Here is a 13470-nt window from a genome sequence, read left to right on the forward strand (position 1 = left end):
GTGTTGGGGCCAGAAACCAGCAGCCATCTCTGGCAAAGTCTTTCTGTGTTGTTTTGATGTTTTCATTTTGAGGGAAAGTAAGCAGGTTAGATCAGGATTCTGGACCAAGTACTTTATTATTTTACAGACATCCTGATGAGCATCCTTATGAATGTCTTTTATAGAATAGGGATTGAGCTTCTGGATTTAGGGAAAGATTATTTTGGAATCGACAAAAATAAAACTTTTAACCTGTGCCTCGTTGTGATGAATCTGATGGATGATGTCATCACTCCTTTCCCTGAGATAGCCTCTCCTCCTGTGGCCAGAGGGAGGCAGCCGCTACCTGATCCTGACCCTGGGGCCGGATTTTTGAGGGAGGGTCATATGGGGGAGGCGACCCTTGTGTGGGGGGGGGGGGATGGCATGATGAGGCATGGTATCCCCCTTTCCCTTCTAGGGATGTTCCTTCCACTCCCCATTCCCTAATGGCATATTGCCATTATTCCCCTCAACAGCTTTACAACTCTACTAACAGTACTCCTGAATGTCAGACAACAAGTTAAGGAAGCATTGGAACGATAAAGCCAGGACACGCTGTAGTGGTTGTGAGCATATGGTAAGTGCTGGGACATTTAAAAAAAAACAGACCAGCATGGAGGAGAGAGACGCTGTTAGGAGAAACTTCGTCCTCTTGGTGATGACCGAGGGACTGCCGAGCCGCAGAGGAGACCATGGAGCCTGAAGGCGTGGGAAGACGGCAGAAGGGGGAAGGACTGCTGGAGCTGGTACGGCGTGCTTGGACCATAGCAGGAAGAGAAGTGAAGAGAAGTCTTCCTGGCGGTCATGGGAGCCGAGAAGTAGTACCATCTCTGCCCAAACACAGAGAAGGTTTTAGCAGCAGAGCGGAGCAGCAGAGCAGAAGTCACAAAGGACGTGGAAGCTGCTCGGCAAAACCAGTGAACACGTGAAGTGGAGATGGGCTGCCAAAGCACTGCTTTACGTTTACTGCAAGAAGATCGGAGAAGGCCACATAAAACTGGTGAGTCCTGTGAAGGGAAATTAGGACACCGGGACACTTCGGGAATGCTAGCAAGGACAGATAAAAGCCAGTGAAGTGAATGAAAGGGATTGGAACCCTGATATGTTAAAAAGGAATAAGAACAGAAGTCAAGTTGGCAAGGTCTGTAAAGGGAACCACATGAGAAGGGCCTGGCAGGAAAGTACACCAGGAAAAGACAAGCTTGTGAGTTAAATTGCATTGAACGTGGAAAGGATCCTGGCAGGGGAGTATTCTAGGTATCCTTCGAGGCTGGGATCGCATCCAAGTTGTTTTGCATCCAGGTTGTTTTGTTGAACAAAGAATCCAGAGGAAGACTCATTCCTTTGGGATTTTGAATTGGCTGAACATACCTGGGGAAGGGAGATATTTCCCTAGGAGGAGAGTGCAATGCCAAGAGGAAGGAGTTTTCCTCTTGGGCTATAAAGAACTTTGACTGTTAAGTTGATCTGTTCTATTGGTGAAGCGAAACCTGGGACTATGAACAGAGCCATGCCATGGAACACTTTCCATTGGGAACTTTTGCATTGGAGTTAAACCTTTCTTTTGAATTCAAACATTTGTGCACTTTCAAGGCCCAAGACATTACCCTTAGCACCTTAGAGCTACTTTTAGATTGTGAGTGCCAGGATAGGACTTTGGACACATGGCGTTTTTGCTTTGGGCATCTTGACGAACGATAAACCCTTATTTTTTGATTGAGGTAGGGAAATACCTCTTTGTTAAGGGATAGGCAGGCATTTTTCAACCTTCTTTAAATTAAAGTTAATAAACAAAACATGATTCCTCTGTGCACACGTCTTATTCCTGGTTCATCACATAGTCCAAGTCCTGATTCTAACTTTCCACAAGTACCATAATCTCTGCCACCTCACTCAGCCTCAAATGGACCAGTTTAGTGAAACTGTAATAAAATAAAAAGCCTAAAAAACAGTGTTCTGGAAGGTGTGGGGTTGGCATCATAGAAGGAGACTCAGACAACAGGTTCAATGTATAAAAAGTCTTTCATTAAAGAAAATGTCAGATTTGAGTAAGGCCTAACTTGCTCTATGCTACCTAAAGAAACTAAGGAATGTCTGCGTCAGTAAGTTCAACTGAAAAGTCTCTCTGTGTCCAAAACCTATGCTTGCCCTCACAACTAAGACAAAACAACATGTAGGGATGTCAACCATAAACTAACCAGTGTTCCAAAAGTAAGGTTAAGAGCTATTTCCAGCTCAGGCTTACTCTTAACTGTCTATCACAATGTTCAATTTACTTTCTGTTGGACTTGAAGTAATAAAGTTCCACACTTTTGTAAATGTCAGGTTGTCCTTCCCCAAGTTCAATGTCACAGATGTCACAAAAATAAATATCTTGAAGTTCTGTTTATTAGACTGTGTTTCAGCAATTCTTTATAGCTTAGGGTTCCCTTCCCTAAGTCTGGTATGGACCACCGGTAGTTTTCCTTTTTGACACAACAAGTTTCTTTATTAGTATGTAGGGGTTCTCTGGTCTTGCCGCAGTTGTTAGACACACGGTCCACCCATTACAGGTCACACAACCGGGAACTTCAAGCTCCCTTGGAGTAGTTCAATATTCAGCTAAACCAGTGGTTTCTTAAACACAGCTCCACAACAGGCCTGTTGTGGAGCTGTGTTTAAGAAACCACTAGTTTAGCTGAATATTGAACTACTCAAAGAGAGTTTAGCCTTGACTTAAATTCTGCAGTCAGCGTCCTTCATTCAACTAAGTTTCCTATTTTCTTTCAGTTTATAGTTCAATGTTAGCAGGTTTGTTATTTGCATATAGTTTGATGTTCAATATAATAGTCTTTACCTTTCTTATCACTTCGGTATTCAATATGTGTAGGGCTTTACTTATTTCATTTAGTTCGGGCTTCAATAAATGTAATTTAGCTTGTTTCATTCAATTCGGTATTCAATAAGTGCAGCTTTGCTTGTTTCATTCAATTCGGTATTAAATAAATACATCTTTGCTTGTTTCCTTAAATTTGGAATTCAATAAAGGTCATTTTGCTTGTTTCGTTCATTTCGGTATTCAATAAAGGCAACTTTGCTTGGTTCATTCCTTTCGGTATTCCATGAAGGCAACTTTGCTTGTTTCTTTAACTTCTGTTGGACTTGAAGTAATTAAGTTCCACACTTTTGTAAATGTCAGGTTGCCCTTCCCCAAGTTCAATGTAACAAAAATAAATATCTTGAAGCTCTGTTTATTAGACTGTGTTTCAGCAATTCTTTACAGCTTAGGGTTCCCTTCCCTAAGTCTGGTATGGGCCACTGGTAGTTTTCCTTTTTGACACAACAAGTTTCCTTATTAATATGTAGGGGTTCTCTGGTCTTGCCGCAGTTGTTAGAGGCAACTTTCGTTATTCAATAAAGGCAACTTTGCTTACTTTCATGGACTGCTACTACATTCACGGTCCCCTGGAATGTCCGGGTGGCTCCAGTGAACCCGACAGCTCCTCTTGGCGGCTTCTCCCAAGTGGGAAAGCCTGTCTGCCGGGCGCTTCATTTTACACACAACGGCTCTCGTGCACAGCTCTGCCTCCGCAGCAGTGCCTGCTGCCTGCCTTCCCTTCCAAGGGTTCTCCGTCCTGCAAAGTCCCACCAGCAGGACTCCCTGGATCTTGGTCGGCGTCTCTGCTTCTCACGTTCCCGCACGACTCCTTCTGCTGTGTCTTCCTCTTCCCCTGCTGCTGCTCTCTCTTTGTGCTTCTTCAGTCCACCTCTTATACACCTGTGGTCCTTTAATGAGCTCCAAGAGTATCCCATTAATTAATGTTGCCTGACTCTAATTACAAGGACATGCTTGACCTTCATGCTTCTTCTTCGTCCCAGTACCGAAGTGGTGAGATTAAGTTGAGTCCATTACTCTCTTGCTTCTTCCTTGTCTCAGTACTGTTAGGGACATACATGGGAACAGCCTTATAATGACCCATAAAGGTCGGGGAAGGGTTTAGTAGGTTGTTGGCGAGGAAGGATAACTCAGGGGCAACGCGTTTGTCTTGGAAGCAAGACAACGCAGCGCAACACAGGTTTAAATCCCAATCCCATGCTTGGAAACCACTTGCTGGTATTAAGCACATTATAAAAGAACAATTATAATAATAATAAGTATAAGTTACTAGTCTTCATTGGCCCGATCTCGATCAAAATCTTTCTTGTTCTAATCGGTGTGTTGCACGCTGTCTTCAGATGCGGGGACTCCTGTAGCTGTAAAGTGCAAGTCACCATAGAATGAAACTTTCACTGCAATTTTGTAAATGCAGACAGAACAGTCTATATATAGGCTGTTAATGACCTCTGGGACCATCATTTGGAATTCGTGCATTAAATGTATTTTGAAGACTGCATTAGCAGCTGTCTTGCCCATTGCTGCACATGGAATTCTCAGGGTACTCATTGTGTTCCCCTTTTTATTGTCTTGTTCTCTTTCCTTTCTTCCAGAGAGTGATAATGAGCTCTCCAGCGGCACCGGTGATGTGTCAAAGGACTGTCCAGAGAAGATCCTCTACTGCTGGGGAGAGTTACTCGGACGATGGTAAGAATGTCTCTGCAAGTGTTTGTGCTTCTGAGGACATCAGTATCTACTCGTACCGTTTTGTTTTACTACTCTCATGCCACAAAATGCCTCATAGCACCACTGCCATATGCCTATCGGAGAGCAGTCTTCTTTTGTGGTAAAGTGAGATAGCATCGTTTTTGGGATCCCATGTTCCTTCTGTATTTAGCCATGTGTTTTAATCTTTATTTGTTCTAGCTGTTGTCGCCTCTACTGCCCAATGTGAGTTATCAGGCTGATCATAAAATGCTTTTCTCCATGGTCTAAGTATGCCCCAAAAAAGAAAGAAAGGCTATTTGGAGAATAATTATCTAATTAGCTGGATAAATACAAACCAGACACAATTTCCTGAAAGTGTTAAGTGCTATTCAAGAAACATACATATATTCATACATGCATAAAGGAAGGATTTGGATGAGCACCCTTGACCACTAAACTGTGATTCCTATAAATAACCCTAATCAGCAAACTTTATTTCAAAGCAGGAACTTCACATCCAACAAAGGGTGTATCACAGCATTTTGCATAAAAATACAAATACTTTAAATAAAGACTAGAATAAAAGTGAGTTTATTCTACTAGAAATAGTCAGAACCACGTTTAGTTGGATAAATAATATTTTTTGTAGTTGTCTTGTTAAGCTCAAAGATAGGATAACTGTATTGCTCAATAGATGAACCAAACAGCCTTAGATCTTCATGTTTGATGGGTTACCCATCAATATTATACACTGCATTTAAATGTTTAAACACTGCCAGTGCAGACTGTAGCCTGTGGCAGTAATTGGCTTTGCTTCACCTACTCATCAAAACAATCAAGCCACTATGTTCTGTGCAACCAGATCACCATATGTTGCAAACTCTGCAGTGAGGGCATTCCCACAGTCTAAGTTGATAGGGGTATAGCAGGCCTCCAACCCCACATATGGTACTGTGGGATAGATTGCGTCGGAAGCGGCGTTAGCCTCTGCTAGCGTGCGGCTTGACGCGTTGTTAGGTCCTTTACTCTAATCATCCCCGCTCGGTGTCAGCGTCTTGACGGCGCCGTCAGATGAGATCTCTCTGGTTCTGCCTGAACGCCCTGGTCCACGTCCTGACTACATCCCAGACTTCTCCGACTGCAAGGAAACTTCGGGTGGGTCTGCAGTGGATGCGGGATGCATTGCACAAGGTGCTGGAGCCACAGGAGCGACGGGGCGGTAAGAGACAAGTAAGACTCTTATGTGCTCTGCTGGTACTTTTCTGTTGAAAACCCAGTCCTTGGGAGTTGAATCCGAGGGATGACCGGGGTCCCACATTGGTGCCTCCTGCACCTCACGTGACACGCATTTAATTCGCCCCGCAGCATGGCTGCTCATAAGAAACTGGGCACTAAGTCAACAATAATTGATACCAAGGTCACAGGGAGTTGTGGGGAATCGATGGTCCGCTCCCCAGTGATTAACAGAGACCGTGTACTGGAGGTCCTTGCGCTCAGTGAGCGCAGAAGGCTAAGAGTGCTACAAAAACAAAGTAAACCCACTGCCAACAAAATGATCTTCGCTAAAGACCCTACCCCTCCGCATAAAACATTAAATTCAACACAGGTCATGGATAGACCTTCATTGATGACAACCCACAGTCCTCATGCACCGATGGCCAGTCCACTCATGTCCTTGGATAATAGGAGGTCAGTATTGGCTACTAATGCGCCACCACTGAGAAGTTCTGAGACGGTACAGCCTGAGACACCGTCGTCCTTACCACTTCTGGCACCCCAAGGGAGTGGTGTACCCAATCCCGATTCATCTGAGGACTTGTCCCTCTCCCAATGGCCGGAATTTATGGCCAATATTGCGAAAGAGCTACTCCTGTGCAAGGGACCATTTGACCTTAGTCTTTTGGTGGATGCATTAAATGACTGGGTAGCAGCTTTGTGACTGCCCAAAGTGAATTCTGCCTCTCAGACCCATGGGCCTTGTAGCACTGACGTCTTGTCACAGGACTCCAGGGCAAATCTTGCCTGTCAAACTCCCACACAAAAGAAAATGATAGATCAAGTGACCCAAACTGACATTGGTAACAAGGATCCTTTGGGTTCCATTGGGCCAATTGGGTCATCTCAGACAGGCAAAGAATTGGCAAAATCCTCCAGTGCAGATATAATTCAGGAAACTGATCTTCCCCCTTCTTTCCATGGACCCAATGTCGGCCATAAAGAGGTTAATCAGCCCTCAGCCATGAACGTTAAACTGAAAAGGACATCTTTACAAAATTTACAATTAAAGAAATCTCAAATGCCAACGATAAGGAATTCGAACTTTAATGATCTTGCTATGGACCAGAGAAATTTCATCATAACTAATGTTCAGAAAATCAAAGAGAAAGAGTCCAAAGATGCGTTGCGCTATGAGATCCTTGCTTGGCTTCGCCAGAGAACAGGTCCAGGAGTAGTCAGACTCGATGCCTTATTGATCATTAAAAGGATAGACTTGAGTGACTGGTGCTCACTATCTAATACTGATTGTATTCTAGTGGGCTGTGGGGTAAGTTCCCTACCGGCCTTTCTCAGACGATGCAGATATCTGCCCAAAGGGACCTCGAACTGTAATCTGATCCTTTAATTGCAGTTTTGGGTGCTCTATCATACACATGGCTTGTCCACAAGAGTATTGTTACTTTGGCTTTTTTGTTGATTTAGTTCCGGATTTAGAAATATTCTGTAGGGGTAATTGTTAGACCCTGCATATTCTGAATGTTTTGGTTTTACAGCTCTGTGTTTTGTACTGGTGTTTTATCTTGTCTGCGCCCTCAATCCTTTGGGTTAATAGGTGCGCAATATAAATGTAATAAACATAAACCTAAACAAACATAGTAAGGCATCGTGTAAAGACCCTAATTCAGACCAACAAAGTTAAACTTTCCTGTCATGAAGAAAATGGTGTTTGCTCAGTGTAATTGCCCCCTTCTCCTGCACACTCGGAGTTTTCATGCAGCGCAGTTGGATTTCAGACCTTTACATGTGTTTGAATCAATCTCTGAGTTTATTCTTAATGATGAAATGGTACGTTACGGACACTTCTAGACCTTATGCCAGTATTAGACACTTCACAGAATGTTGGTCACAATCTTCTGTTGTAGTGCCTGAGAAATATTGTCTTGGATGATGCTCTAAAGGGGATCTATGTTTTCTGAGTGCTAGAATGAACTACGGGTATAGCCTCCAGAAATAAACTATTATTCGGGATTGTGGGTGAGGGGGGAGACTTGATTTTATCATATGTCTCTTTTACACATTCTTGACAACGTAACATTGAGGTGCCTCTATATAAAAGTGTTGACCAAACCAATAGGTTTGTGAAGCAAATTAATATTTGAAACTCATATCTTTTCCCTTATACCGCTTTTCTTCGGTATAATTATATTTATCAAATTTCCCTGCTAATATTTTACTCCACGGTCTTCTACCTATTTTATTTGCAGCTCGGGCATCAGGTTCTCTTCCCTGGAATCAAACGGGGCCTAACAATGAAATGTTTTTTCAGTAGTAGACCCAACTGTTAAATATTTATCTTTATGCTTTTTGTTTATCTTACACTCAGTATATAGACTCTGGCCTTTGACAACCACTAGCTAAAACCTCAATCTGTTGTCAGTGTGACATCTCCTCTCTACCAAGTAGACTCTGTTCCAACTCTTCCGCTGCCACCTGCTTAACCACTTTCTACTCAACTGTTACCACCTCTGTCACGTCTATCACTAACACCACTTTCTCTTCTAATCTCACCACCTCCTTCATTCTCTTGCTGCCACCTCTTTAGCTCTCTCTAGCCACCACCTTCTCCAACACTCTCCAGGTTTCTCTGAACACTAGCTTGCTTCTCCTGCAACCCACTCTTAGCAGCTAGGGCTGGTTGCATTTATAGCCAGTTTCTCCTCCCCTTCAGTTTGCTTTTCTCTGAGAGTCTACACTTGTGAGTTGTGCTTCAGGGAGTGCTGAGATTGGCTGGGGCTTATTTGGGTCCAAGGGGTTGAACCAAGCCTGTATTTGGCCTGTCCACCACTTTGGATTTTAGAATTGTTCATGTGCGATCCTCCTTTAGGCTGCATGCGCAGAGCTGAGAGCTTTTGTTTTCCCTGTGTGTGAATTCAATGCGGTAAGCAGACAGGGTACACTCTTCGATTCACTGAATAGTATGTGTGTTTTAGGAACTTGTAACATTGTATTCTTGGCAGTGGAGTTCTCTACCGAGAGACTATGCTTTAGTAACTTCTTTTCCCTCTTGTGCAGTCCCTGGTTGGACAGCTGTGAGTTTGAAACATTGCGTCTGCAAGACTTTGCAATTCATCAAATGTGTTTTTGAAGTGGTGAAATAACTTCCTTGATATTCCGATCAAAGTTTTGATGTATGGTGGAAGGAAACCCACTTTATTCTTAATGGAGTTGGAGTTTTGATTGCAAAGGGCTTAAGGCTCTCTCAAGTGGCACAGGGGTGCCTTATAATTACTCTGCAGGGTTTTCTTATGTGTTTGATCATTGTGGGGGTTTTTAGGGCCCTGGTAGACTGATGCATTGAGTTGTGTCCAGACACCCACTACTGTCCTGGACTGAAGCCATGTAAAAGGCCTCTGACAAGTGATAGGAACTGCATTACAGTGATCCCAGTAGCCTCCCCATTCCTACTCGGTTTCAACATCCACTGGCTCAGGCAGGCAGCAGCCCTCTGAGTAACTTTCTCATTGGTCCGCAGAGCCAAGCGTGGGACTTTGTCTCAGTTCTATAGGCTGTTGTCAGCCCGCTGCTGTATTCATGTAATCATCATACTCATGCGTCCCGTCCCCTTTCATCCATCTTTGTGGGAGTCGGTACGGAATTGAGCTTAAATTTAGTATAGCGTGCAGGGGCAGAGCCTCGCGCGTGTGAAAGCCCCGCTGAGGAAAAGTCCTTGTCAAAACAAGGTAGGTCCTCTTTAGCACGGCTCCACAGCGCGGTGACTCCTTCCTCGGGGGTTCCCATGGATCGGGCTTCCTTGTTCTGGCAGGCCCAAGGCCTCTTAGACTACCTGCTCCCAAGCCGAGGGGCCCCCGGTCTCTTCTGGGCTCTCTGGGGACAGTCCTGAGGCCATCCTGGCTACTGGCTACCAAGCCGAGTGGTTCAGAGGCCCTACCAGGCTGTCCTCGGAAGGGTGATCATGTTTGTCCTCTTCTTCAACCCCAAGGGGTAAGGGATCGTCGAGTGCCACCTCCAAGAGTCTGTCGTCCGCACGATCCAGCACAGCTACCGGGACAGGTGCCGACGGCGTCCAGCCTACCGGAGCTCGTTCTGAGGTTGTGAGCCAGGGCATTATGATTGCCGGTCGGCCGGCTGAGGCATAAGTGATCGGAGGTCGACGGGCGGAGCCTGCCAGGCCAGAGGCCATCTTGAATACAGCTCCAGGCCCAGCTGTGTTTTCGCCCATCGAATGGCCTTTGCAGGATGATCCCAGTCCCCTTCCCTCTGTAAGCGGCAGCGGATTGTACGGTACAGGCTTCTGGCTGGCTCAAGGGTGCATCTACCCATCACAGCCTTACAGCGACACACCACAGGCGCATCAGCGCTTTGACCAGGAGCAGAGGCCCAGCACCTCGGAGGTTCTGGCCCCTAGGGACCCAGCAACTTGTTAGGACCACTTCTTCGAGCTCTTCCTCTTCCTCATGCGTTCCCCTCCGATGCAGGGGCTCCTGAAGTACATTGTGAAGGAGGTCATCCCGCAGGTGGTGCCTCCTCGGCCCCCTCCTCTGGGTACTCCTCCCGTTCCTCCAATGCTGCCGGTTCCAATGCCAGTCCTTCTCCTGGTTCAGGCCCTACTGGTTGTTCAGACCCCTCCACCTCCTCCTGTACCACCAATGCCTCCCCCTCAACAGCCGTTGGACTTGTCCTCAGCGCTGGAATTAGGGGGTCCCCGTTGGCACCTGTCTTCCAGGGCCTGAACTCCCCCTTCGTCTGAAAAAGGGCGGGGGGAGACAATGAGGACCATGATGCCCAGGATGATGAACCCTTGGCATCCGTTAAGGCCTTTATTGACCGCCTTCAGGGCATGGCAGAGTTCTTGGGGGTCCCTTGCCTAAGGAATCTCCCCAGGAGTCGCGAGTCAGAGGTCTTAGGTGAGCGCACCATGATCCGGTCTGGCATCCCTCCCCAGAACGATGTCCTGCAGTGGCATAAAAGGTCTGTGTGAAGCCAAGTGCCAATCCCCAGATAAACAAGAAGTTGGACAGCAGGTTTAGGCTGACGGACGGGGAGATAATCCTCCTGGCCTCCCACCAGCATTCTTCAGTGGTGGTTGCATCTTCGTTGTATTCTAAACCGTCATCTTCATCGTCTTCCTCCACGGGAGCCACCTCAAGTTGTCCTTCCAAGGATGACAAAGTCCTTGAGTCTTTGGGAAAGCATGGTTATTCCATCCCAGGACTGCATCTGCAGCAAGTCAATGCAGACACCCTCTTGGCTGCTGCTAACTAGAATCTGTGGCAGTAGCTGGGGGAATTTCTGAACAACCTCCCTTCGGACAAGGAAGCCTTCTTCAATACCGGTCTGGCAGATGCCCGCACCATTGTGCAGGAGTCTTCGGTCCCCCACATTGACACAGCCAACAGAGGGCTGTGCCTTGGTGTCAAGATGAGAAGGACGGCGTGGATGCGCACCACTACGTTTTCATCTGACGTGCTGGTGCAGATTCTGGATCTGCTCTTTGAGGGCATGGATCTTGTCCGATGACAAGTTGACAAAGAAGAAAACATCCACTCAACCGCCAAGTCCTTCGCCATCCTGACAAAACCTGGACGGAAATCCTTCCCTCCGTATCAGGGCAGGACCGGGTTCAAACCCTGCTCTTTCTCTGGCTTCCAGTGGTTTTGGGAACCGCGGTACTCAGAGGCCTGATAGGTCACGCAGTGACAACAGGAGGAAGCAGCAGAGGACATTTCACAGATTTTTGCACTCCACCTCCCCTGACCCCGCCTGTGATGCCAAGAAGCAGTGACGTCAAGCTTGGGGAAAACAGCTTGCCTGTGGGGGCCATTTGGTTCTATTCCAGGACACCTGGAAGCGTCTTTTCAACAACCTGTGGATCCTATTTGTAGTCTCCACAGGCTTCAGTCTTCCTCTTCCTTTGCCTCTACCATCCTCTCATCCTCTTCGTCAGATGGGGTCCCCGGCTCTTTTACAGGAGGTCCTTTCGCTCTTGGGGATGCAGGCGATAGAACCAGTTCCTCTTTCAGACAGGGGCTGCAGTTACTATACCAGGATTTTTGTGGTACCCAAGAACAACCAGGCTGGCTTGAGGGTTGTCCTTTACCTGTTATTTCTAAATCTGTCTTTTTATCTGGAAGGCTTCAAGATGATTACTCCTGCACACATAGCCGAATCTCTGTGTCACCCTGCAGTCTAAGCCGGCCTCTGCATCTTCGATGGCAGCGGCTCAAATCCTATCCAAGGAGGATAAACTTCTGGACTCCTTGGGCAAGAAAGTCTTTGCCAATTCGGCGCTCCAACTTCGTCAACTTTGTCAAACGAACACTGAGCTGATCCTGGCAGCAGCCAATCTGAGGCTGTGGAAAGAGTTAGCCAACTTCCAGGAGTGCATTCCTGCAGATAGGCTAGATTACTTTAAAATCAGTTTGTCAGATGCCAGAGTGTTGGCTCAGGATCTACTGGAAGCTGCAGCACACCACATAGATACCTCAGCTCGAGGCCTTATTGTAGGGGTTGACGCCTCCCGCCAGGCGTGGCTCCACGCGTCAATGTTTTCAAAGGAAGTGCAAGACAAAGTGCTTGGACCTTCCTTTTAATGGCAACGAACAGTTTCATTCTTCTACCGATGAGGATCTCACAAAGACCAAAACAAGTACCCAAACCACCAAATCTTTATCCGTCTTGGCGAAAGCTCCAGCTAAGGCCCCTTATACACAGAGGTCAGGGTCCCAGACTCGATCCTTCTCTGGGTTCAGGGGGTTTCAGGATCGTTGTGCGTGCCAAACTGATGCTCCGGTTGGCTGGACACGTCGAAAGCAACTACGGCAAAGTGGTTGGTTTTTCTCTCGGTCATCAGTCTCTTCTCCAGGGACAGGTAATCTCCCTGCCGACAAATCAGCAAAATGATGTTTTTTGTCAGTCGCACGAGACTCCGGTGGGAGGACGAATCTCGTCTCATCTGGAGGCATGGCAGACCATCACCGAAGAACGGTGGGTTTTGTCCATTGCTCAGGCAGGCTTTCGCTTGCCCCTCTCCCTACCCCTCCCTTCAACCCTCCCTTCCAACAGATCGGGACGCCCTCCCTCAGAGCCGAGGTTACAGAAACTTCTAGACTTCAAGGCGGTGGAACCTGTTCCCCTTGGGTTGCAAGGGGAGGGCTTCTACTCTCATCAGTTCACAGTGCCCAAACCCGACCAGACTGGCCTGCGCACTATCCTCGATCTTTCCCAGTTCAAGTTTTCTCTTCCCCAAGAGAAATTCAAGATGATCACGCCTTGCCAAATAAAGTCCTCTCTTCGGAAGGGCGACTGGCTAAGTGTAGTGGACCTTCAGGATGCTTACATGTACATCCTGATAGGGAGGCCGCATCGGCAATATCTGCGGTTCTTTCTGGGAGGGGCACATTTTCAGTTCCAGGTGCTCCCTTTTGGTCTCGGCTCGGCTCTTCTTGTCCTTACGAAGATGATGTTGGTCATCGCAGCTTCCCTCTGGCTACAGGGCATTCATGTATATCTGTATTTGAATGACTGGCTCCTACGTGGTCATCGCCCACAGACGGCATTGAACAATCTCCAGTCTCTCCTGTTCCACCTTGGGTTGTCGGTGAACTGGCAGAAATCTTCCATGAATGTCTCCCAAGACCTGATTTTCCTTG

At 46.7% G+C, this 13470-nt stretch overlaps 1 protein-coding gene across 1 annotated transcript in view; it reads left to right on the forward strand.

Moving 5' to 3' along the window:
• RABGAP1L (RAB GTPase activating protein 1 like) overlaps window positions 1-13470 on the forward strand; it is a 3056406-nt gene that overhangs the window by 1336057 nt on the left and 1706879 nt on the right. Inside the window, exon 14 of the mRNA XM_069641102.1 lies at window positions 4489-4582. Coding sequence (XP_069497203.1) covers window positions 4489-4582 — 94 coding nt within the window. The remainder of the gene's footprint in view (window positions 1-4488; window positions 4583-13470) is intronic.

This window comes from Ambystoma mexicanum, chromosome 1q, assembly GCF_040938575.1.
Source record: "Ambystoma mexicanum isolate Mex_15411 chromosome 1q, UKY_AmexF1_1, whole genome shotgun sequence".
Taxonomy (NCBI): domain Eukaryota; kingdom Metazoa; phylum Chordata; class Amphibia; order Caudata; family Ambystomatidae; genus Ambystoma; species Ambystoma mexicanum.